Genomic DNA, 26,692 nt, shown 5'->3' on the forward strand with positions numbered 1-26,692 from the left:
GGCCTTGAAGATTGCCTATAAGTTAATAATTAACCAAATTATCAGTTCCATCAGCTAACGGGCTGTTGTTTATCAATACCCCTCGATGCCTAACTCAGCTTTAAGAAATGGGGTATTTCTCGTTGAACTGTTCTTGAAAACAGTCTTTGACCAAAAATGATAAAATGTAAAGAGTCGTGCAGGTGCGCTTTCACCCCTACAACTTATGTCAACACCAGGAAACTGAACGGATCAGTTGTAACAGCGAAGAAGATTCTAGAACTATTTTGCTAAGGTATTTAATAACGTGGAGACAATGTATTTTCAACATGAGAACACACTGATTTAGGTCGTTCACTTCAGCTTAGGGAGGAAATCGACATGATGTATCAGTTTTGTTTCCTTATCATAACGATGCAAATTTTTTGGAGTGCAGCATTGCCCGTTCAGCAACGTAAAACCCTGACTGGAAAAGAGGGTGAGTTAAATTAAGTTTTGTTCTATTACAATTATTCCAGAAGAGTTTGTCATGGACTTCTATAAGCAGCGTTCGGCCACACTTCTTATGTAGAGTGGAAGAAAAACTTTAGAGTGCTCACAAACATTGTAGAGAACAAACAGAAAACTCTGGAGTTACCTCATTTAAGGAAGAGTGTTGTGGAAAGCTTTGAAAACTTGATGTAGTTTAAAAGGATGTGCTTGCGCGGTACGAAACGGTATTGTGAAGTGGTGTAAAAGGTTTAGTTAAGTGAGTGAAAAAACTGTGTATATTGTCATAACTAAAAGGAGGAAGAAAGAGAGAGGTTTTTAATATGCCTAAAAAACTAGGGAATAAAAGCTAAAAAAGAAGTGAAGATTTAGTTTAGAGAGAACATTTTAGGAAAATGAGAGTAGATTTTTTATCAATTCAGTTGATCAAAGTAGTTTGGGGAAGGGAAGACATATGATTGAAAGATAAGTCAGCTTCAGGCATTTCGTATGTAAGAACAGGAGAACATCCTCACAATGATACCCTCCACTCATTCTTCGTAATTCTTGTCGTTCTGCATCGTGTGCCCCAGAATGGAGACATCAACAGAAAAAGGGTCATCCCAACTTCTTTTATTCTACCTGGTCTCCCCTAGATCTTATTCCTACCGATTCTTCTTCTCCAGTTAGATACTGATAAACAAGCCACCCTTGCGCACAAAAGCTTCCATAGTTAACACCCTCTAGAAACTTCCTCGTGTAAATATTTTTAGATCAGATTTCACCGTGGGTCAGCTGGAAAACTTTTTAACTGGAGTGAATAAACAGACGGTAAACCTTAACCGTGGCTAATGTTTGGTCCTTGGATAGAAAAAAAAAACCGATTGCATGTTCATAACTATTTAAAGGGAGTGTAGTAAAAGCCAAAAGTCATCTATATGACGTGAACGACTACCCTTATTTAGTTCATCTCTTCAGCCACTTTGATAAAGCGTTTGGAAATATTTTTAGCATGACTCAGAAAGATTTCAGTTCGCATCCTTCAGCTAAAAACAAGGCTTTTTATTAATGTATGAGATCCAAGGAAACACGTAACATTCAGTTAGCATGTCTAGGAATGATTGCTGCACATTTTCAAGGTGAATGAACTGAAACAGGCATCCCCTTGACTCTTGTGAGCACCACCCACATACTTGTGGTTTTACTCTGTCAGTTATCTCGACGAATTTCAAGCTACGGAAAATCTTTCAACTTACGGTGGAAAAATTGATTAATTAGGTTAAGAACGATTAGCAATGCTACCATTTGATAATGATCTCTCTGCTTATGTCTAGCTATGCTACACAGAGCACTCTGGGATGAACGTATTTTCGTGTATTGCCTTCTTGTGGAATCTCTGCCTCGTCAGGTTTTCAATTCGATTTCTTTAGTCGCAACGTAAACTAAATAATCTCTCAATTTCTTGCGAAATTCCTTGCATAGATGTCATCTGGTGACGGCCATTCTGATATGCTCTCCTCAAATGTAAGATATACAATCAATTATAGCCGTAGGCAAAAGTATTGCGGGAAATATCATATTATGATATTTGGAACTTGAGTGTTAAGTGGCTCATCATCTAGACACTTAAGATGTTTACACTTAATTAAATTATTCATCTTAAGAATATTCTAGAGCGTAACAGTCAGCTTTAACCCGAATTAAGCATACTATCCTGTTCACTTTTTAGGAAGAGAGAACAATCACACATTTTCTTAAACTTTTGATTAGGCGAGACAAGAACAAGAGCCATTGTCACAGCTGTGGCGATTTTAGAAGGATAGTAACTTTCCCGCACTTAATATTTATCTTTCTATCTGCAGTTTTTTAACGCGTCTTAGATTAAAATTCAATTTTCTCAACATAATCTCTATGGATTACACCCATATGACTCTGGCAGGTTAACCAGATCCATTAAGGTTTTTTTTTATTAAATTTCGCGACCCACAGGCAGGTATTTTCTCCTTCTCAAATCGCGAATGAATGAAAGATGCTAGTATTTAGTGTAAGAATGATGGCACATTTTCAAACTCGCCTATACATCGTCGTCGTGGGGAGATCAAATTTCTTTCTTTGGCTCTCTCAACTGACAAATGAAATTTTCTTTTATTTCTTCAACTACTGAGCTTAAAAGTTCTCCCGTGACGCTTTCGACACTGCTGATCCCAGCAGTCTGCAGGACGTGTGTCATTCGTGAACTCAGCAATTTCCCAGCTCAACCTTAAGAGTCCCTGTGGCTTAATGGTAGAGCATCGGAGCGCGAAACGTGAAGGTCTGAGGTTCGTGAGATTCTTAGTTGAAGACTCTTCGTCGTTGATGTTACTGTTGTTTTATTCGTGATACAAAGTAACGGCTTTGAATTTGATAGACACACTCATGTGCTGATGAAACATTTCAAATCGAGTGATTGTTCAAATCAACCGCACTCCTTGATCTCCTCGTGTTCTGAAAGGGACATTTATTTGCATACCCTAACAGACGTTCGCAATATTTTAAAGGGATGCCCCTCAATCGATTATTTTTAATTGGAGCTTAATCCAGTGTTCAATGGGATGGCTATATATATATGTCAGGCCAGGTGAGAAAACAAGAACCCTTTATTTAAATTTTGTCTGATAGCCATCTAAAGCTTGATAAGTTTGTGAATACCCAAACAATATGATTTTAAAATATCTTATGTTATTACCAGATTAACGAATTTCAGCATCTTGGTAAGATTAAGTTGTCATATGAATTAAACAGCTCATAAATTGAATGTTTGTAGAATAAACCAGCTAAGTGAAAGTCCTATATGCAATTGTCGAAACAACTGGACATTTTACTTTCATTACTGAGTTCGCTTACTTCAATTAATCTGTTAGTTCTTAGGGAAACTGAAAATCAATGGACCTTAAAATAGCAAGAGATCGAGTCAAGACTGTTTTTAATCAACAAATGTGATCCATTCCCCTTTGTCTAACAGAGATCGATGGATGATATTTTCTTTCAAAAGAGACTAGCCTCTTGGTATATTGGCGCCAGATTGTCAAACAACAGTTCTCAAATGCAAAATGCAATCCATATGTCACTTTGTTCATATTGTAATTCGAAAAAGATGAAATTCTACCGACCATATTGACCACGTACCCTCTTTCAACCGCACTGGCTTGTTTTAGGTATAGTTTGGAAAAATCTACCCACAGCATTTATCCGCTGCTTGTAGTCAGGACACTATTAACACTTCATCTAATCAAAACGTGTTTTAGGGAACCTCCTGCAGATGTACAAACAAAACGCAGTCAGTAAATCTGGATTTATTTATTTTTTAATTACAACTAAAATGCATCTTTAAAAACCCCTTTTTATGTGCTAGAAAAGGAGAATTAAAGTGTTTGAAAAATCACAACTTCAGTTTACACGTATAACTTTGACGATTCAATGGGGAAAGTTTGTTTGGTAACAAGACCACTTTCTCTGAAAGTATTCCGTCGATCAGAAGGTCATCTAATGGTATTTGGTCTTCGTGATGTATGCCTCTCCTTACTGAAAAAAATAGTATTTAATTGATCTGCAGTTTATTTTCTTTGGTATTTAACAATTTTGGTAACTCATTGTCCGGCCTTAGTTTAATTCATTTCTTTTCGTTTTTGTCCGTGCGAGACAAGTTTGGAGTCTCATGAGACTACTTTACTCTTCTTGCAAGTACATAAAATTTACGAACTTTCTAGAATGCATGAACAATTCTGAAGGTGTAGCTTTCAAACGTTCAGTTATTAGGGACACGACAGATCCTTTCCTGTGCTGCTTGTAAGGGTTAGGATCATAGAAACAAATGACTACTTGCTTTTCTGGACTGACAGTAGTGTACTTTGCACTTGCCAACCCTTTTGCTATGATTGTGAGACTCGTGGTTTAAAAGCTTATGTTATATTTGTTCTGATAAGTAGTTTCAGACAGGGACACATACGGCATGATTAAAGAGTACTGTGCAAGCAATCAGTGTATGATTACAACCGACGGAAAAGAAACCTTTTTTGTTCTCGCTTGTCTTTTAGTAACAAGATTAACAAATTAAATAGAAGTAAATCCTTATCCTTCTTCGTCCAAGTTCTCAAATGAACGAAAGTCGGAGTCCTCGAGGCTCCGCCTTTAGCAGGCTGACATTCTGGAAAGGTCTCAGGCTTAAACATTACAAGGCAGTAATTGATTCATTTTTGGGAGGGGACATTTTCTTAACCCGTCCCCTCCCCCCTGTTCTCGGGTTCCTCCTTCCCCCACACGCGATCCCGAAACGGACTGGGTACTTTTCCTGAGCTCAAAAAACACTCCAATTTTTTATCCGTTGTAGCTTCGAACTTTAAACAGTTTGAAGGAATTTAACAAACCGTTAGTATATTGCCTGGGGCGGTGGTTGACTTTTCAACCGTGAACGACCTGGCGAGGATTTCTCTTATCTTTCCGTAAGCCACTTTTGTCGATGATTGGGCCGATAAATTTCTGGGCTTGCGTGCGGGTAAATAGTGTAAATAATGCCGTGATGACATGTTTCTTTTCTTGTGTGATATGAAGATGACACGTGTGCTTGATTATCTCTAAAAGTTGATTTCCCAAGTTATCTTTTGCAAGCAAACAAACGGACCCAAAGTAAAGATAAGACACTTAGCGGTGGAGAATTGGTATAACCTTGATTAAACTCAAGCGCAGATGCATTGAAAGTACCTAGAAGAATTAAACTGTCATAATATCTTTTCATCGAGCAACAGATGCAAGGTGCAAGTTCCATCGCATGCTGATGGCCTTTGTCGGACCATCATGACATTACCAAAGTCTGTACAGGGTACTTAAAAGATTTTGCCTGCGGCACCTTCGGAAATTTTCTTTGATAGCGATGACATAAAGCACCGCTTTGTTTTCAAAACACATTTCCAGAAGCTCATATTCAGTCATTGAGGAGAAGAATTTTTAGTCAACACCAAAGTTTTTTTTAAAAAAAAAAGTGGCCCTCGTGGTGAGATTTATCATACTATGAGATTTCCGGATCATAACGCAAAGAAGATTACGGTTCAAGTCGATCGCCAGCTAGAATTGCTCACTGGCGTGGAAAACATTTCGCAAAAACAGGGAAATTGTTCAAAACTGAATGATATGCAGATAAGATGTGCTTTTTCGTTTACCAAAAAAGTCAACCAAGTTCAAGCTAACAAAGTTCCAAGCAAATTTAAACTCAAATATTTTTGTCAGCGTTTGCCATGGAATATAGGCGACGTTTTGGGAAAACGTCAGTTAAAAAATAAATTTGTATTTATTCTCGTATTTTCGCTAATGATAAACTCGATGCGTTTACTCTCCTGAACAATGCTACATGTTCTCTGCGGCAGAACATGTGATTACAGTGTTTAATTTGAAGTAGAAACGTGGATAGTTTGCACACGCTCGGCAGTTTCGCTTAGTTCTCGTAGGCTTCGCCGTCGTGGTTCCTTCTGTCGGTGCATTTATGACGGCAGACACCCGCGGAAGATGCCATCGTCTGTACTTACTCGCTTATGGTAACCAATACGATTTTTGGTCAATATTAAAATTGCCTATTCTGAGACTCGTGACTTATATTTTTCATTTGATAAGGCTGGAAATGTTTATGCTCAATCATATCTTCGTTTATCTTGACAAACACAAATTATTAGTCGATGAAATTGTGATAAGAATACGATTGAGCTTCCATGATGGAAAGTTTCCAGATGACTTTGAGACGATGTCGACAAAACCTGGTATCGTTTCCCTGTCTTCGGGTAGAAAAATAAAAAAACCCAACAAAGGTAATTAGAACAAAACAACATACAGAAACAAGAGCCAGAACAGTAACAACACCAAAGACAAGGCTAGGAAAAGGTGTATTAAGTCACCTAGAGTACTTAATTGCATGGGATTGAAGGATGGAGCAATTTTTCGGAGAGCATGTTCAGTTCACCTTGGTGTAAAGGATTCATGCTTAAGAAGAACCAGCTCGGTGTTATTGTTTTCATTACCGAACATGAAGAATGTTGATAGACATTTTTATTTGTGAGGTCAATTTTTTCAACGAGCCTTTGGCCGCGGTTTTTAGACAAACGGTGAACCTTGAGACATCTTTCCAATTCGGTTATTAGGTTATCTGTAAGATATTTGACACGAATCGCACAGATGGACATTAATATGAATATCCTCGCTAAAATAAAGATGTTTATGACGCAGTTTTGTTAAACAGTTGATACATTTTTCCTTAAATTGTGCAGGAATACTGAACTTTACTTTGTTTCGTGCCTTTTTCATTTTTAAATCCGTTTCATCAAAGAGGGTCACGCATGCAAACAATTTCACCCTGGTTTAACATATTTTTCTAGTTTCCTTTATTTTTTTTTGGCTTGTTTATTTTTTGAGAAATCTCGAGAATCTTATAATTGACTATTTTGGTCGGAAAACGACGTGTGACCACTGGGGCCTAGACACGCTTACTGGAGATTAAAAACAGTAGGAGAACCATTGACTACCGTGCACCATGACGGAGGTCGTTTATTCTTCATTTCGTTGTCACGTGGTGGCCTTGATTTCGCAGTGGTACATGTCTGAAACAATGTCGAGGTCATCTTTGAATCAGAAGAAGCGAATGCCATCTAAAATCTTCGTTCTCCCTCAGATCCTTCTGTCCTAAGACAATCAGTTTGGGGGACGTAATGAGTCTGCCTAAATCCTCTGTTTTTGTCGATGATTTGGTGTTGATATTGTTTTGATTTTTATTTGTTTGTTTCTTCTGTTTGAATTTCTTCTGATTTGTTATTGTTTGGTTGTTTTTGAAGTGTATATTAAGAATTAGCAATTAACTACCACTTTGCTTTGGGACAAGTCCTCCGCTTTTTTCCGATGGTTCCCGTTGTTTCCAATTTAGTGGCATGGCAGTTTTATGTGCTCTATAACTTGCCTTTTTATATGTTTATAAGACAGCAATGAAAAATTGCTGTCTTTTAGGTACGAACTAGACGGAAATTATAATTCATATGTGTGTCTACGTGACCGATTAATCCTGACCACAAATCAAGGAGCTCCTGTTGGCACGCCTAATCTGCCTTTTAAAACTTGTTTATCTAATACACGTTTGAAGACTTATGGATGAAAGCCAGAAAGTTGAAATTTCCAATTGTGTGACCAAAAATCATGTGATCTGGCTCAGTTTTCTGTGAGTACCAAATTCATTGTCCAATTCGTGAGTAAACTAAACTAATCAATAATTTACACTTTAAAGATTTAAAATTCGAGAAGCGTTTCTTATTTAGAGATCGTTCGAATGTACCTTTGTGGAAGCGTATTACCGAAGAATTCATTCCTTTTTTGATTAATCCCTTCTTGAAACGACCTTTCCGTCTCGACAGCTACGACTGTAAGGGATAACTCTCAAAAAAACCAATCAATGATGTTAAATGACTGTGAATATATGAAAATCATATATGTGAACTGCTCGATTGGTAGAGCACTACAGCGGTATCGCAGAGGTCATGGGTTCAAATCCCGTACAGACCTGAATTTTTTTCAGGCCTTATTTTCACTACTGCTTAAGTAGTGTTCATCAATGATGTTAGTCTTCTGCTAGAGATAAACTAAGCTTACTTCTCATCCTCTAAATTGCCGTCATTTTTCATAGCAGTAGGAAAATTATTATGCCTGCCCTTGGGCCACATGGTGACCAGATTTACGATAGCTCTTAATTTATTCTTTTCACCACCAGAACAGCAGTTAATCTATAAATGTTTAGAAACTCTCTTCGATGGCCAATTTACATTTATCTATCAACTCAGTTGATGAAACCAAGTTTTTTTTTATTGCATGGGAATGGTCGTGCACCATTATGTGGACAAAGAAAATGTGCTTAATATTATCTTCCTGGTTTTCAAGAATCTTTGAGCTAACAAAATAAGTTAGCGATGATTTTTTCAATTTAAACCTTAAAGGTTCTCAGAAAAAGTAATTTGAAAAATACAAAAAAACATGTGAAGAACTGAAGAATGTAGACAATAATGGATCATTTGATAGCGGCGGCCACTTTTATTTTAAACGATATTAATTGTTTCTAATGTAATGAGTTTTCAATATTTTCGAGATATTCAGGATTAGTTCAGCAGCTACTCAAAATTCCTCACTCGAGGAATTTATACCTTCAAAAATCCAGCCTTGTTAATTCGTCATTTACAATTTGTGATCATTTTTTAGTGCCTAGAAGGCTTTCCTCGTGTTTTTCCAACTTAACAAACCTTTTTCTAAGTTTTAAGTTTTGGTGAGATACCCAAAAGTGCACTTCGTCAACATGGCGTTTAGCAGCGAATCATCTCCCATTTCATAGTCCCGCAAGGCTGGCGGACATATCATCAGACCCTACTGATAGCAGAGCGGTTTTACTGAGTGTGTCTTTCAACTGAAGCTATCCTTTAAATAACCTCCATACCAATATCAGTTTAGAGCTATTAAGTAATGACATTGTTCTTAATGCTTTGAATACCGTAGACAAGGCATTTTCCTATATATATAGATGGTTACAGGTGATTTCATGAAAACAGACAGGTTCACTTCGTTGTCAGGTCAAGATCTACAAATCTCCTAGCCTTTGAAAATGCTTGGCAGAAAATTAAACCTCTGTTTAGCGATTTCATTTTCGGCTCTTATCAGCCAAGGGTTATGTCTGCTTTCTCTTAATGCGACAGAAGGTAAGATCTTTCTTTCAATTGAGATTTTTCCCTAAGGCTTCATAACAAAGTCAACCCAAACTTTATCTTTCTTGATTGGGATGTTCTGATGATGAAGGAATGCGGCAGATTTAAAAAGGTTCATTCTCAGTATCATTTCAACTTGCCAGCAAGAACGTAGGTGTTAGAAGAGCAGTATTTGTGATAAATCACAGCAACGTATTGGCTATGCTTTTCACCACAAGGTTTAAAAAAAAGGAAGTCACTTCATACACATGACAGACGAATAACAAGAAATTTAATGGATTGAAGATATGAGTCAATTAGCTTGCTTAACACAAAAAAAAACAAAACAAAACAAAAAAACAATGCTGCTGTAGTAACTATAAACGACATTCTGGGTAATGATGGATTTTGTTCCAGTTGAGGTTTCGCTTATACAAAGATGCAGTTATTTTCGCTTGTTTCTTTTGCCTTTTTTCCGTTCCCCTTTTATCATTTTTTTATTTTCATTTGTTTTGGTCGGTTTGGAAAGATGCCGAAAGGGGGGAATGACTTTTTCTTGAACTAATCAGTTCGTGTTTACAATAATTGATTTACATTAATCAAAATTATTTTGTCACAGAAAAATAACTCCACTTCATGTTTAAAATAAGTAAAATAATCCTTTATTTTTTTAAAAGTTAGCAAGCAGATTATATTATATCATATTCGGTGAGCTGATTTCTCTTGGCGTTGCAACTCTAAGGCGTCGTAAAAAGTTTCAACTTTCCAGACTATTCCTATCACAAAGCGATGCAGCAGCCCTCACCACAAGCAATCGAAAAAACTCCTGTTGTTGTTTACTCATTTGAATTGAGTTATTTGTCAACACTCGTAACTGGATATGTCCACGGAAAGTTAAAATAAATAGTGATAATTCCCTAAGTAGCATAAGTATGTTGCATAGTCTAGTTCAACGCTAGGTCATCGCCCCCTAAGAGATGTTGACTTCCTATGAATGTAACAATGTACCGTTTTTCACCTAACTGAAAAAAAAGGCAAACAAACAGTGGTAGACATTTTCCAGAATACTTTCATTGCTCTCATGATTCTCTTCGTGATTTTAAACAACAGTCATGAATTATTGAACAGTTATCATCTGCAGTTTGTTTCAGTAAAATGTTTTTAATTTGTAACCATAGTCATAATCATTTGAAGCTTTTTCGCAGTACTGCTTCAATCACCAATTACAAGTCTGAGAAATATGATTTCAACCATTCTTAGGTCAGTATTAGTTATTTTCATGATTTTAACAAGCACAACATGCGAGGTCTTATTGCTGAGTCCTTAGGCCAATTGAACGTGCTTCTTCTGTATCAGTCACGTTTTTACCTTGACAACAGTGCGCCCTTTTCCTGCAGCAACAATTTCATGCAGGCTTGTTAAAAGAGCCACTTTTTCTCCCTTTAGCCTGGGGCAATCTTTCCACCTGCAGTTGGAATAACATATGAGTTAAACAAGAACACATGTTCGATGTAATAAATTGCACGTGCACGTGTACTGAAGGCCAATCTTGTTTCACCTTTTGACCTGAGGCAAAACAGACGCGTCAAACAACCAATTCAACACTAAGGGATAACTTAAAAGCAGCTTTATGATTATAAAAAAATGTGCTTTGTGATGAAAATTAAGTCGTACAGTTAGGAAAGTAGAATATTGACTCTTAAAACCCTTTTTAATCTACAAAATTTAGCAGAGTGATTGTTATGGAAAGCTGCGTAGAAATTACTGAAGATTTATTTTGGCAAAGGCTCAATTTTTCCATAGATTCGTAAACACCTTGGAGACCTTGCAGCCTAAAAGTTTAAATTTCTTGGTAAACAATTTGCCAGAATTGACACATTATCCCATTTTTTCCAGTATATTATAATATCTTTTCCCAGTACAAGAAGCGTCTGTACTCGTCTTTTTACCTTTTTAAGGTAAAATCATGAAAAACCAGAGATTAGCGGCTTTAATTGTTGAACACTTTTTTTTAAATTTAGTGCATATCAGAAGTTAAATCCGTCCATTTTGAGGAGGATAAATTTACAAATTAAGCATTTAGAACCACATTTTTTTGTTATAAACATTCTGTGAAGCGAATGAAGTAACACATGTTTTGAAAAAAAATTGTCGCCAAAATCTAGACTAATTTTTCGATTCACGATGAAAGGGACATGTAAGATTATTTGGACTGATGCACATTCAAGAAGCTCCAAGGTAATGCATGCAGTTGAGTTTATATGGAACCTCTGTGGTATACCTTAATTGGAATCATTATGTACTTATTAAGATCGCTTTCATCCGCTCACTGTAGGAAAAAATGGGAGGCTATTAAAAAAACATGTGCGGTTCATCCTTCTTAAGGCTTTATTTGAGTTTCCTTATCCTTGTCGAGACGTACCTCTGCAATATCTACAATATCTGCCTTACAGATAACAAATATGTCGAGGAATAACTCTTCCACTTAACACAACACCCATACAAATAAGCTATCGAAATCTTAGCTAATTCTTACTTAACTTACCGTTGCAGTAATTTTAACAAGCGCATCTTCTTTTAATTTTATTAATTAACAAACGGTTTGTCTATAAAGTAAACTCGTTTATTATACATATGTAAATGATTTGACAGCAAATGAACAAGTAACGCTTGATTCTTCATGCATTGCACAAAAATCATTTTAAGAAAAAATACCTTGGCTGTCAGGATCGTTGTAGCCCAGAACTTTCAGAGCGTTTTTCAAATTCCACAACCATATGGATTTGAGTCAAGCACTTACAGGAAAAAGAGCAATTTGGTGTACAGTTTCTGCAAGTTTTCTGAGAATGCGAAGGTCAACCTTGGACAAATCATTATGCAACTTTATTTTTTACTCCTTTTCAATTCAATGATTTCTCTTGCAGTTAAAATTGTGTAGGAAGGTTCCTCTTATGATGCAAAATATGTATTAGCCTATTTTTGTTTTCAATTATAGTCGCTTTAAGTCTTTTGTTTGAATCAAAATGGACTCACACTGACATTTCGAGTATCTTTCAACAGTATTGCTCAACAACATTAGGAAGGTAATACTCTTCAAACTGTGTCGGTCTCTGATTTCAAATACCACCACATAGATTTAAGACACAGACAGTTCGCGAAGTTTATTTTATCACCATCTCCAGTTGATAGCTGAAGCCTGAAGAGAGAAACATTACACAAACAACGATGAGAAGTCTTGCCTTTTCTCATCTGGCAATATGCTTGTGGTCAGTAGCTCTTCTGCCAAGTGTCTTTTGTGCTCCCAACCAGTTGTTGAACACTGAATTCACAGGTTTGTTTTGGTTTTAATTCCTTCTTTAAATTATCATTCCTGTGCCGAATTAAACTTTTAATCGAGAGAACAAATTCAAGAAAAAGTTTTAAGCGGTGAAGCCGTTTTTCAAACAAATTAACACATGAAATTGTTACCAATTGAAAAGATAGGTAGTTTTTTTACGAAAAAAAATGCATGTAAAGTGTTCTCAGTAGAGCCTTCTTTAATACGATTAATAACTGGCAAAAATAAGCAGATCTCGCTTGAAAAATTTATCAGCACGCAAATAACATAGATACTTCAATTTATTTGATAGGGAAATTGCAGTTCATTTAGACGGTTTTAACGGCAATTTTAGGGTATTTTTTTGCGAACTCAGTGCGGAAGTCTAAAATCTTATATAGCTAACCAAAGAACGGTGATCCGGCATCGTAGGTTAATCCTTCCATATCGCTTTCTATTTGTTCGATATCGCTTTCTATTAATTTCGCAGCTTAATCGAGAGACATCTTTGGAAAACATTGGTCATCGTAAAATAAAGCGTCTTTATTTGCTGTTTTCTCTCGTTTTTCACCCAGTAGGAGCATTCAACAAGTGCCTCTTAATTGACGTGTTGCATCGAGTTTAAGCAAGAGAGTCATATGGTTCGCAGACGTTCGCTTAAGAGAAATGTAAATGATCATGTCTTTAATTTAGTAACCACCATCTTTATCAAGAGTGATGAAACAATTTTCCAACCTGATAGTTTTCTCTGAAACCACGCGGTTTTTACGTTGTTACCTTCACCAAAATCTTGATTTTTACCGTTGAATTCCTTAACTTCCTGATTCTTCTCATTCTACCGACGTTGGAGAAAAAAACGATCTTCATCTTCCTCATTTCGTTCTTTACCGTTATCCATACTTATTTAATCAAGTTCTGATCGGCTGTTACCAATGACAAAGGCAAAACGTTTGCGGCGACTGAGTGGACATGAGGAAAAGATAAATCTGATCTTGCGCTTGAACAGATAAATTTCCATCCGAAAATAAGTAGGTTATTCTCGTTACTGTTGTTTTTGGTGTGATTAAAAAGCGATTAGGGATATTATTCGAAAAATTCCTTGCTGATCCCAGCAAGGTAAGCATTTCTAGCATTTGAAAGTAATTTTTATTTTTTTCCTCCTGATATAAGGTATATTTTTCACGCATCCTTCCTCAAGGAACAAAAGATTGCATCTCCTGAAACTCCATCAATTTTCGGAGTGTTGATTTCAAAGTCCTATTGATATTGCCCAAGGATTCCGACTGCTACCGACGGCTAAACGATAATTAATGTATTGCTATATATTTTATCTGATAAAGATAGATGTTACTTCTCGGATTAAGACAAAAATATCTTTGAATGTAAGCGTGCGAAATAACTGTTGTTCTGTTAACTTAATACGCAATGCACAATTCGAAAATCTTTCATAGAAGTGCTGTTCTTTCCGACTTATCAAATCGGCTGTGCATGGACGTTTTCACTGTACTTACAGTTAAACAAGTAGTATACTCTACTTTCACTGACCAGGAACACCTTAGCCTAGCACAAAAAGTATTTATTTGAAGTAAAGGGGGCAAATAAAAAAGCGAAAGCCGACAATGCGCGTAATTCTCGCTTTAGAGGTTTGCTGCGAACTCCATGGCAGACTCGAAAACTTTTGACTAAGTGTCACTCGGACTTTTTACTGTATTCCTGCTAAATCGATCAGTTAAGATATAAGTTTTGTAAGGATTCAAAAGTAAGTTTTATTTTCGTCCCACAAGACAATTAGAAATGCCAACAGTAAACTGCTGTTTATATTACTAACTTACTTGGGTCTCGTTGCAGCCTAATGATGCTAGTTTGTACTTTGGACTTCGAGAGATCGAGATAGGCTAGGTTCCCTTTTTAAAATGTCGGAGAAAATTTCCCAGAACCCTATCAGTTGCTTCTCGTAGTTGGAGACTAGGAAAACGTGATCCACTAATTCATAAAATTTTTGACGAATTTCCCTTGGATATTGCTTTAGGAAACTGCAACTTTGATTCCGAGTCATTCTGCAAATGGCTCCAAGTGAAAGGCGATACCTTCAACTGGCGGCTGCAAAGAGGCTCTACTCCAAGCGGGGGAACTGGGCCAAGAAGAGATCATACTGGAAATAATGGTAAACGTAGTCTTTATACGTATCAAATCAGGCAAACGATTAATAAGTACGAAGTACTGCAAATGGTAAAAAACCCAATGTATCGAATTTTCGACTGGGGCTTTTGAAGCTATCACAAACCTTTCATTTCATCATCCAGTTCTTGATCAGAAAGTCAAAAGATGGGTGGTTGACCGGCGACCAGGTGGTTTAAATTTTCTTTGTATTTAGTAAAGAAGGTGGTTAAAATGTTGTCTGAAAAAAAAGCTGGAAAATGAGTTTATTTCCTTTGATTCTACGTTTGATAATTTTCCTTTTTGTAAACTGCTACTCCTCATTTTCTCGGGCTTCAAGAATTTGTTAATGTTCCTCTCCTCGAAAAAATCTGAGTGTTCCCGAAGTGATAGGAATGAACAATGGTCTGAGAACTTTACGGCCTTTGACCCAGTGAATGTGTGATTTCCCAGGGTAAAAAGCAAAATAAAGGAACCTGAGTTAGTGTTTGAGTCTCCGTCCTTTTTTCCATATCATGACAGGTCACTACGCGTACATCGAGGCCTCGTCTCCCCGAAGCAAAGGGGATAAGGCACGTCTCATCAACGGTCCTTTCAGTGACGTACTCTGTCTTCACTTCTCGTACAGCATGGTGGGAAGTTCAATAGGAGAATTGAACATTTACCATGTTCTCCATGGTATGGAACTGGCAGTGTGGTCTAAGGCGGGACCGCAGGCTTATAAAGAATGGCACTCTGACAACGCAACTTTGTATGGAAAAAACTACTATGTGAGTCTTTTGAATGTCAACCTTTGCTCGGGCTTTCTTTGAGAGAGTTTTGCAATGACAAAGTATAGAAAAGGAAAAGAAATTGTTTTAGTTTTTTAAGTGTAAAAACTGTAGCACTGGACAAAAAACATTACATGTTAAATCTACATCTCAAATCAAGTTATCCCACGTTTCCAATTTATCAAAACATTACGTGGCTGACGGGTTAAAAAAGAATTGTTATTTACACTCCTATGAGAACTACTTACGCCATATTGCACGCTATCATCAGTTTCTCACATCTCAGAAGACGTTAGCGTCTGCCTATTATTCAAATCGGAATTGGACGTGACAATTAGCGCAGACTCACATAAAGTGGTCGGCCTTTTATTTTCGATTTTTCCTCTACCTTTGCGAGTTCATGCTATAAATATTCCTGAAACAAAAATTAATGCCACGTTTTGATCAGGAATAGTTAAAATCATGAAAGAACTCTCCACAAGTTTTTAATTCATTATTTCAGTTTCCATCGCTGATTCAGACACTCCTCACAAGAGAAGAGTGGGTAAATAGAGAATAATTAGAAAGCTAGGGAAAGCTTGCACTTAATTAACTCTCCTGCTGAATATTTTCAGGTGATAATCGAAGGTGTCGTTGGAAAGAGTTACACCGGCGATATTGGTATTGATGACATTTACTTTACAAAGGGTTCTTGTCGCGGTGAAAAGTTAGCATTTCTAGACAACTCGACTAATTCAGGAGGTAAAGTATTGTGACACTGTCTATAAGAAGTCTTTGGGCCACATAAAATCCAGTAACCGATTGGTAACTCTTCCACCAAAGTGGTGAACATTTTCGCTTTTCAAGGTTGTTAAGGCAATTTCTAGTAGGCTCCTAAATTTGCATATTGTTACCGCTGTCTGTTTCTACTGTTTGCTGAATAATATTCCTAAACTGGGAAACGGGAAAAGTTTAGCGACTCAATTTCCCGACTTGCATCCATCTAAAGTTATGGCTTTGCTGTTGCGTTTCGAAGTTATTAACGTTTCTTTAAAGACGCCGAACATTTAGGGAAGAGACTTACTGCAAACAAATAAACAAACAAACAAACAAACAGAAAACTAGACCAAACAGGAAAAAGAAAGGAATTCGTTAAAACTCCTGCTCACTCGCCTACGTTCTTCCTATGTGTCGACTGAGCACATTTTTTGTCCTCTGGTCACAGATAAAATTAATAATGCGTTTTGTTTTTAGATCGCCAAAAATCGATTTTAACATTTTTGCTGGACAGATATAAGTATATTTAAAACACAGCGTGTAATTCAAATTGATAATATATCTTTTATCAACAACTTTTTCTGCCTCAAGGAAAATGCTCCTTTGACATGGGATTGTGTGATTGGGCAAACGACTTGACTAACAGTAATGTTAGCCCATGGATGCTGAGTACTAACCGAAGAGGGGGAGAAAAGAAATCTGATCATGGAAAGAATCTAGGTATGCTGCAAAGACATGGAACAATTTGTAACTAAGTCAGTCAACTCGAAAGAGATCTCAGTCGTTTCACCGCTTAAAATGAGAAATACGCATGATGATGTAAAGACTGTGTCAATTAAACTGAGAAAGATTGCCTTGTATATCCCTTAAATAATAACGGTTACGCTCGATTTCAATTCTTTTTCAATTCCTTTTTACCTTTTCAAGCCGTTTCACTCTGACTCATAGATTTAATGCATGCCTGAAGGAGACTTTTCGTTATTAGTTGTCTGCTTTGCCTTAGCCAGACAACGACGGTGAAAATGGAAGCCATCACTCTGTTCAACTTTTAGTTCATGTGACTATATGTGGAAGAATATTCTTTACCATTAAACCGCTCTTTTTTTCTTAAATTTTTGAGCAGGTGGCAGATATGTTTACGCAATGAAATCGGGAAGAAAACCGTCTAAATATCGAATGGTGTCTCCAAAACTATGCGGTACAAAGTGCGTTGAGCTTTTTTACTTCACCAATAAATTCGATAAAAGCGAGCTCAGATTGTCTGCCAGAAAAGACGAAGGAGAGGATCGTGTGTGGTTCGAGCCTGGGCTTGGAAAGAAAACGGACGACTGGACAAGGGCTGTGGTTGAAATAAAAGCAGAAGAAGAAACATGTTTTAAGGTAATAATTCATTCATTCTGGATGATACGACACATCTTCCGCCTTTCTGTTTCCCCTCAAACACGCATAAAAAAATCCATAAAGCAGAAATGAGTCGTAGATAAAATTGAACCTGTGAGCTGATAAACAAAAATAGTAAGAATTATTTATTAATAAAAATGCTATACTTGAACATTTTACACAGCTTGTGTTCGAGGCTCGTCTCCACGAAACAACATCATCAGTGGGCTTAGATGACCTCTTCATAGCGAATGGAACGTGTTGTGCGTTGATCAGCACTCCCGAGGATACCGCGAAAGGTAATTCTCGCAACAGAGCAAAAACAGTGCTGGGAAGAATCAGTTTTGCTTTAAATCCCTCTGTGACTGGTCCGTGGACTAGGGCCACCCTGTAAAGCAATCAGTTTTAAAAAGGGAAGAAATTGTCACTCAGTCAATGCTCCCGTATTCCGCACAGATTACTAGGCAGATAACTTGGTTTTGCTTGGGGTTCTCCAATGTCGTGATCGGGCGAAAATTACCATATTTAGACTCAATCGAAGTTCACTCTAGCTTTATCTTGACTTTATGGACCCTGAACCTCATATATTCTTCGGCTGTGTAGAAACTTGACTCGAAATGCACACGCCCTTCTTATAAAAAGGAATTGGCTCTTTAAATGAAAAATTATATTAGTTATTAATCAGTCTTCTTCCGCACTTTAGCAAACTGTGATTTTGACGAAGGCACCTTTTGCAACTGGAGGCAATCCATGAAATCATCTTTCTCTTGGAGCATTGGAAGTGGCGAGACTAGCAGTGGAAAGACAAGTGGCGGACTAACAGGGCCTAAAGCTGATGCTTCAGGCAATGGTAAGCAGCTGAAAATAACTAGAACACAACTATCTGTTCCCCGATGATCGCAAGTATCTCAACCTTAATTTTTAGGAATATTTAATACTCCAAGGAGTGATATGTAGAATAATATAGGGGCGCACGTAGATATGGAATTTCTCTTCGAGTGTTTAACTCGATAGCTCACGAGTGAGAGCAGCGAACGAGTGAGATGTCGAGTTGAACACGAGAAGAGAAATTCCATATCTACAAGCAACCATGTATTATTTTGTTTATCATATAAAGAAAACAGCCCTTCACAGGAAAGAAAAGCCGACTTCATAAATGAATGAAAATAAATGAATCGGCAATCCTCGAATAACAATCGTAGAGAGCGTTGGCGCTGACTCTTAAAGATAGAAAAATGCGTTGAATCATGATTACAAAAACAACAATGGTCGTAATTTTCGATTTCCAAAATTCTCATGTAGACTTTGTCCTTATCGACAGAAGAAGTCTTTCAGGTAAACGGCCAAAATCGGCCAGTGGCAAATCTTTCGATATCGTATTTTTTCACGCGTGTTGTTACGGCTTTTCTCAGGGCCGGAAATCCTTGTATAACACCGTGGTTTATGTGATAAAAGATAATGTTAAAGAGTGAATTCTTCTTGAAAATTATCAAGTATTCTTTGAAGTAGTTTGCACGCTCCTTTCATTTTGTTTCTGTCGTTCTAAAGGCCATGTCTAATAACCACTTTACCTCCTAGGGAAATACGCTTTTATTGAAGCTTCTGAGCCTCAGATGAACGGTGATAAAGCTATACTGATCAGTAACATGATGGAAGGCCAACAATGTATGCGTTTCAAGTACCACATGCACGGGGAAGATGTCGGGTCCTTATCGATTTACAGGCGAGGATTCCTTATATGGAAGAAAACTGGTAACCATGGAAACGAATGGCTGAATGGCCAGGTTGACCTTGATTGTAAAATACCGAAATACCAGGTAAGTCTTGAGATGAAAAAGTATTTATGTCGTCTTCCCAAATGTTTGAAATTTAGCCAAATCTTAAATGACTAGAGGAAAAAAAAAATGAGAAGAGAAGGTGAGACATTCGGAAGGTTCACTTAAAACACTAGACTCGATCAGAATTGTTTTCAGTTTTAAACGTTTGCACCGACGGTTTGTTTTCTTTCGAGAAATAATATTTCCCCTCTTTTATCGATAAAGTCAATCTGTGCGCTTTCATCGGGCAAACATATTTCTGTAGCCCAAACCATTTTTTCCTGTTTACGCAGGTAGAAATAGAGGCGACTGTTGTTGGATGGCGAGGTGATATTGCAATTGACGAACTCCAGTTTATCCCGGGAGGCTGTCCCCTACAAGCCCTAACTACCACTGCAGCGCCGCGTGATACTACACCAACTACACCAGAATCATTACCTGTACCACCACCTTTCAGTAAGAACCAGTTGCATATAAATAAGAATAATTTTGAATCGAGTGTCGGGAGTAATCTGGCACCACTTTAGTCTTGCGTCAATGCGCTCAGTACATAAGTATTTGGTAAAGAAAACCACGCACCATCTTTTCAACCAATCATTAACAATAGAGGGAGTAAGTTTTTAAAGAAACTGTGGTGCTGCGTCGGTGGGAGAGTGAAAATTTGCTTTTCCTCCTTAGCATCTTTTTTCATTGGCGTTGTAAGATACTGTACCTCGTTTCAATGGTCTAATGTTGTCTTTACACGTTTACCACAGGTAGTTGTACATTTGATAACAATTTCTGTGATTGGACGAATGTGTTTGACGATGACGGAGAATGGCATCTTGCTAATGGTAACACCCCTTCAGAAGGAACAGGGCCTAAATACGATAGCGATGGAAATGGTAAAAAAATTGCTCGTTCCTCATTAACACATAAAAAAAAAAGTAAATTGCATTTTACCTGTGGATAACAAGTCAAGAGTTGATTCTCACAACTGAACTGCAATGGAAGCAATTGCATTCTCTCAGACAAATTTCTTCCTGACCATTAGGGAAACAAGTCCAAATAGAAGCCTTCTTCCTTTGGGTTTTGTACCAGTGACTGAATTTTTAATCATGAATAAAGCACTGTTATATTATTGTTTTCTAAAATAAAAAACTTTGCCCTGAACTTAAAGTGCTATAAAAAAAATTTTAAAGATTAGGATCCATGTAAAAATTGCAGGAAACTATAACAATCATCTTAACCATTTCAATCTCTGAAGCGTCCAAAATGGAAGTTCTCCTCACAATATTAATACATTTTCGAGCAGAAAGGTGGGTTGAAGATTGGACTACATCTAAAGGGGTATTTCTCAAACTTTTGGTTTTCAGAGCTCAAATTATATAAACTGCATGGCAGAACTTTCGGAGAATTGATCAGTAGATCTGAGAGTGAAAGTATCTTAACCCTTTCGTTCCAAAGATCTCATCAGTAATTCTCTCCACTGTCTGCCGTACAATTTTTATGACTTTAGTTCGGAGAATTTAGTAATGGATCAACTAATTATGCCCTAATTATATTTTCTTTATTCTCATCACTTGTGTACTTTATATTGTAAGGATATTGTGAGGGTTAAGTGACTAATTCAAAAGTAAAGAGGTTCAGTTAATGGTTATATCTCTCTTACTTAGAATATTACATCCACATGGAAGCCTCGAATCTGCTTAAAGGGCAAAGGATCCGTCTGGAGAGTCAAGAATTTTTTTCTCCAATGTGCTTGCATTTCCACTACCATATGTACGGCAAAGACATTAATGAGCTGCGACTGGAGCATCGAAATCTTAAAGATAATTCAACTAAAGTCATTTGGTCCATAACAGGACAACAGGAAGACTTTTGGCACTTTGCTTCACAAAATTTCAGCGGGGAACATTACACGGTAATTTAACAGAGGATGCTTTATTACTCGAAACTAACGTAAAAACCAAATTATTATGGGGCACCTTGAGGGCTGAAGGCAAAAGATAGCCTTGCAACCAAGGTAACGTTTTCTTTTTTGTCTGTTTGTTTGTTAGAACTGCGAATCCAGATAGCATTTACTGGTTCAAATCAATCCATGCGAACCGTGACAGACGTTCATCATTCATTTCATACCGGCACGAGAAAACAAATAATCGGAATTGGAAAAAGAAAACAAAAACAAACAGAAAAAACTACTAAAACAACAAACAAATGAAGCCAAAGAATCTGTGCGCTTCTCTCCAGATAATAAACGTATGGAAAACATATTTTTAAAGACTAAAACGTCGACCTAAATACGAACGGTGATGCGGGCAGATCTGATAAAGTTACGCAATCCTTATAGCAAAGCCTATTTAAAATGGCTGCAACTCTTTTTATTTAGGTGTCTTTTGTTGGTATTCGGGGTGATTCATATCTTGGCGACATTTCAATTGATGAGATTAGTGTTGGCGAGCTTGAGGAATGCCATTTGGGAGTCATCCCTAGTGGGGATCAGATAACGAACCCAAAAGAAGGTGAGTACATACTAGAACTGTATGCTGTTTCATGATTTGTCATGGAAGATAATTCATTTGAACTGACCTTAGTGGAAAGTCTTGCAAGTTTTTCGTGCTTTAAGTTTGTTACTGACTATTATGTTACCTTACCCTTAGGAAATTGTGACTTCGAGGATCAGTTCTGCAAATGGATGAACATGAAGGAAGACACATTTGATTGGACGAGCCAGACGGGTAAAACTCCATCTTCTCAGACCGGCCCATCTCGAGATCATACATCAGGTATAGTAAATTATAAGATTACCTTTCTATTTATGACTAAGATGAGTAATAATTCTATTTCTTTGTTTATCCTTTCCCGTTATCTTTACCGTCACTATCAACTCGTCGCCCTCGTCTTTACCGCCAGACACTATAATCACCTCTTCTCTTCAATATCAGACTCGTTCTTGAATGAAGGAAGACCTTCACGGGCCTTATTTTCTTTGAGTCATAGGCTACTTCTTCTCTTTGCCATGTCCTTCACGGTTCTAAATTTTCGAAACTGAAACGTCACTCTAGCGCCACAGCCTTTATCCTACATCTAGACTAGCCTTAGGGATGTTTCTGAACCATCTTGACCTGTCTGAACCCTCTGTAAAAATCTTTTTGATGGATTTTACAGCGGAGTATTTCCATTTCATTTTGAGGCAAAAGACATTCTCCAAAGGAAAATTTGACAATTAAGAGCGCAGAGATTTCGGCTTAAGGTAGCTCTAAATTCTGAAGAAAAATTATGCAACCAGAGAACACTTTTTACACCAAAGTCTGGATTATGATCCTGGTTGCTCTTCAATTTCGTGGACAACAGTAAAACGCAAGCCATATACTTGCAATCTTCTTCCATACTTAAGTCTGAAATACTTTAATTTGTAGGCAAAGGTGGAAAAGGAAAGTACATCTATATTGAGACATCCAGTCCCAGGAAGGCGAAAGATAAAGCCATGCTTCTTGTCAAACTTGAAGGTCGATCTTTCTGTATGCGTTTCTGGTACCACATGTATGGTGCAACTATTGGTTCGCTGGAAGTTATGCGGATTGTCAAGCAAGAAAAGGACGATCAAAAGCCAAGTGCAAAGGATTTTAACGAGAAAGAGCACAGAGAGTGGATCGCCAATCAAAAGAATACTTTGTCTAGAGATAAGTGGATGCAAGCGGAAGTTGACCTCGTTGTGCGACGATCCGTGCGCAAGGGACCAACCGTTAACTGGGTAAGTTGCGTTCATGGTGAGCTAAGTGAGAATCAAAATGCGCGTCTTCCATGAGTTAACTTAATTTGTGAGTTCTGCTTTGGGGACCTAAAATTTTTTTTTCACCTGGTGGAAGGGGGGAAGGTGAGGGGAGGGGGGGCGCAAGATCGGGGGAATCTGGTGGTGTTACGTTGAAATTTACCTGATTCCCCACCCCCCCTTTCCATAAATAATGGTAAAAGAACCGAGTGGAGTCCAATTTGGTCTGTAATCATACGATCCGATTTGTTTATCACGAGTATAATGACCGACAGAATTGGACGACAAGAAATCCTGTTTCCAATTAATCATAACCATTTCAATTTCCGAATAACCATATACACTTAGAACAAATATCTCCAGTGTAGACAATGTCTTTAGCTAAATATTCCTCCATTTTTGAAATTGCCTTGTTTCTCTTTGGATAAGTGGTTGTTGCTATGGTTATTGCGATCAATTCTGTGATTGGTGGATTTAGCTGGGTAGACAGCCAACTGTCCGATTACACTGTCCAATTACAACTGTACAGAATGATTAGTAAAAAATGAAGCAGCTGATGCACCAATCACATTTGAGGAAATTGTAACGGCTATGATTAGGCTTTATAAAATAATTCTAAAAAGTACGCGCGCTCTGATTGGCCATATCACATCAGGCTATGTAAACACGGAAACCATTTTACATTTCTTCACTGTAATACTTTTATAAGCCCCTCATTGGCAGTTAATTAGCTTTATTCCCCTCTATATACTCTTTTTTCGACGACTGATCCCAAAAACGCACTTCAAGAGAGGAGTAACACCTTCCTTTGCCCAGTTACGTCAGGTGTTCCTTGTCGGTCCTAAAGCCTGAAAAAATACGCAATAACGTTTCGTCTCTTCTCAAAACCAGATCGCAATTGTGGGAACAGTTGGTAGGTCATACACTGGAGACATCGCAGTTGATGACATTCAATTCTCAGGAGGACGTTGCTCTGAACGAAAAGAAGCACAGTGAAACTGTCAACGCAAGTGTGGTTTATTGCGGTTTTTTCGAGGTAATAAACATTGAAAACTTTATCACTTAAACGAAATATGCATACTCTGAGGATTTTTTAATTTCGCTCTTCTTTTTGATTAACCTCGATTTTATTTCATATTGCGTTTCAGGAAATCGTCGTTTATCATAGGAAGTGAGAATGACATTTAATCCTAAACTAAACCCTATATTTTACATTGTAGTTGAAGGCGAATTTATAGATGTGCAACGAACTTAGTTTGGTTCACTTATGATCGCCAAGCTATAGAAGAAAATAAAAAAATCGCATATGTCATTTTTGCATTGCCTATCTAAACGAATTCCTTGTATCAGATATTCTCTAAAAATCAATATTTCATGTTTACCTTGAAAATCCAAATAGCTCACTACAAATGTATTTCAAAGTTTCTTGTACACATCTCCATCTCACGGCCAGGATTATACCTGTCCAGTTACATCAAAAAGGGTGTCAAACAGTCATGCGATGACTCCTTACTCAAAATTTCTCTAAGACTCGGACGCGTAGGATCTGAAATAAAACTGTGGAATAAAAGTAGTCTAGTTTAAAGAAATGACAAAAAAAAATCCGAAGAATTACAGAAAAAGTTCACCAGCAGATCGATCGATTACAGATCAAATCTCGTCGGCATGTTTAAAAGAACTTCTTTTGTATCCAAATAAGGATATCATATCCTATTCCGAGCCGTACAAAAATCGTTTAGGGAAATCTTACGCGTTTTCAATTTTTCCTTCCTTTATCCTTTACAATTTACGTCGAATTCTTTTTGAAAGGAACAAAGAGGCACGATTTAGATCGAGTCACACACTTTTGGGGAGCTTACGTGTATCACAAATAGGGTGTAATCTTGTATATAGGTGCTTAGTAAGTGCATGAAAGACCATAAAGTTGCTTGTGAGAAAACACATGGTTTGTTTGCGCCTCTTTATTTAAATGAGTGAGATTTAAACCACACACTTTCTTGATTAATTTTAATAATCCTTAGGTACCTCTGATAAGGCAAGCTCATAAGAATTCGAAGTACCATTGTTCTGAGTCTTCATTAGAAAACATTACGTGTGTGATTTTACTTAAAGGGAGCCCATTAAGTGACGGAGAAAATTGCAAACAATGATAATTTGGTTAAATACGGAATTCAAAGGAATCCTTTTAGGTTGAAAATGTTAAACTTTGAGAGCATATAAAGGAGTCATTAGCAAACAAATAGCTGGCACCGAAAACAAAAAACAAACAAAGTATAGTAAAATTTTGGGGTTTGAGTCGCACTGCACATGTGTTTCGTGTTGTTCTGCGTTGTAATAAAAACACCCAACAAGCCATGTTGGAGGCAATTCTATTTAGCAGTAAAATCATTGCTTCTTTAATTAAGTATATGTCCAAATGAGGAAAGCTGTCAACAAATAACATATCGTAACAACATGTAAATACATATACATACATCTGACAGGGTTACACACCAGGAGAAAATGATCCATTCCATGAGCTGAATTTGGTTAAGTCAACAATCGGACCAAGTGACTCATCCAGCCGCACTTGATCCCAATTTCTGGGCCTCGAAGAGATTGAGGGCATTTCTATTCCACCTGAGTGCGATGCTAGCCCATAGTTACTTACCCCTAGCATTTTGCCATGAAATTCCGACAGCAGTTTTGCTGTATATAATGTTTAAAATAATCATCATCAATGTTCACCTATCTAAGGATATGTTTTATACAACGGAAAACTTGATGTAGGCAAAACAGACAAATGATCACCACATTGAATATCGTGGTTTTGGTCTCCCGTACTCTCTCCCGTCCCATCCCTCCTCTTTGTTGGTGTTGATACATTTGATTGCCCTTTTCCCTCTTCATAAGCAATACTACACATATTAACGACAATTCTTTACAATTGTCTTTACAATTTATCGAATATACAGAGTTAAAGAACGGTACACTTTGAATCCCTTTTGGCAAGATAAGCTTGGTAACTCTTAACTATAAGTTTATTTGTTTCGCCTTTAAGAAGATAGCTCAGTACATGCTTTCAATAGCCAGCATATTCCGTAATACAAAATGAAAAGCAATCAAACTTGGATTGCTTTTGAAAATTGAATCTAAAGAAATTGGAGAAAAAAAATTGTGCCATTTGCAACAATTACGAGAATAAGAAATTCATATCTGTCATTTTTTCCTTCCAATTACTATCTTATCTCACTGTCGCTATTGATTCAACTGCCTTCAGTCAAACAGTATATCAGTTTATTTTTTTTCAGTGCCACTTTTACTTCCTCCATAACACGGAAACAATAATTCTTGGTTTACAGAATTAATATCATGAAGGCCTAAATTTCTTTTCACCAAATCTCGATATTTATCGCAAAGGCTATGAAATTATTTTAGTCTGATTAATTTCCTCGATTATCAAGCAATATCTTTTAATTTTAGGATACGTTTATTTTAATGAGATCTCAAAGGATAAAAAATGGTGGTGTAACTGTCATATATCATTCTCATTTTCGAAAACCTTTTGAAATCCAAGTTTCTTAAATATA

General features: G+C 37.2%; 1 protein-coding gene across 4 annotated transcripts; it reads left to right on the forward strand.

Moving 5' to 3' along the window:
* Window positions 1-25,064, forward strand: LOC131792696 (MAM and LDL-receptor class A domain-containing protein 1). Of its 4 annotated transcripts, none has more exons than XM_059110111.2 (17): window positions 1-457; window positions 14,522-14,656; window positions 15,172-15,419; window positions 16,034-16,160; window positions 16,767-16,895; window positions 17,299-17,555; window positions 17,740-17,854; window positions 18,259-18,405; window positions 19,134-19,372; window positions 19,666-19,828; window positions 20,128-20,256; window positions 21,028-21,275; window positions 21,741-21,873; window positions 22,012-22,137; window positions 22,771-23,105; window positions 24,015-24,159; window positions 24,272-25,064. In XM_059110111.2, exons 1-16 carry the CDS (start codon window positions 361-363, stop codon window positions 24,117-24,119), a joined length of 2,733 nt encoding a protein of 910 aa, XP_058966094.2. In that variant the 5' UTR covers window positions 1-360; the 3' UTR covers window positions 24,120-24,159; window positions 24,272-25,064. The 4 variants fall into 4 exon arrangements, with proteins under 4 accessions (XP_058966094.2, XP_066018826.1, XP_066018825.1 ...); XM_066162729.1 differs by lacking the exon at window positions 1-457 and adding an exon at window positions 2,643-2,765; XM_066162728.1 differs by lacking the exon at window positions 1-457 and adding an exon at window positions 9,054-9,191.
* Window positions 25,065-26,692: the final 1,628 nt, after the last annotated feature.

This window comes from Pocillopora verrucosa, chromosome 2 (assembly GCF_036669915.1).
Source record: "Pocillopora verrucosa isolate sample1 chromosome 2, ASM3666991v2, whole genome shotgun sequence".
NCBI lineage: Eukaryota > Metazoa > Cnidaria > Anthozoa > Scleractinia > Pocilloporidae > Pocillopora > Pocillopora verrucosa.

What these genes read in the sequence shown, in the direction of transcription:
- LOC131792696 (XM_059110110.2), top strand. Translation starts at nt 12,402, where the DNA reads ATGAGAAGTCTTGCCTTTTCTCATCTGGCAATATGCTTGTGGTCAGTA. An exon ending in AGATCATACTGGAAATAATG is followed by an intron (nt 14,657 to 15,171) that starts GTAAACGTAGTC and finishes ATATCATGACAG; the next exon opens with GTCACTACGCGTACATCGAG. An exon ending in TCCCGAGGATACCGCGAAAG is followed by an intron (nt 17,855 to 18,258) that starts GTAATTCTCGCA and finishes TCCGCACTTTAG; the next exon opens with CAAACTGTGATTTTGACGAA.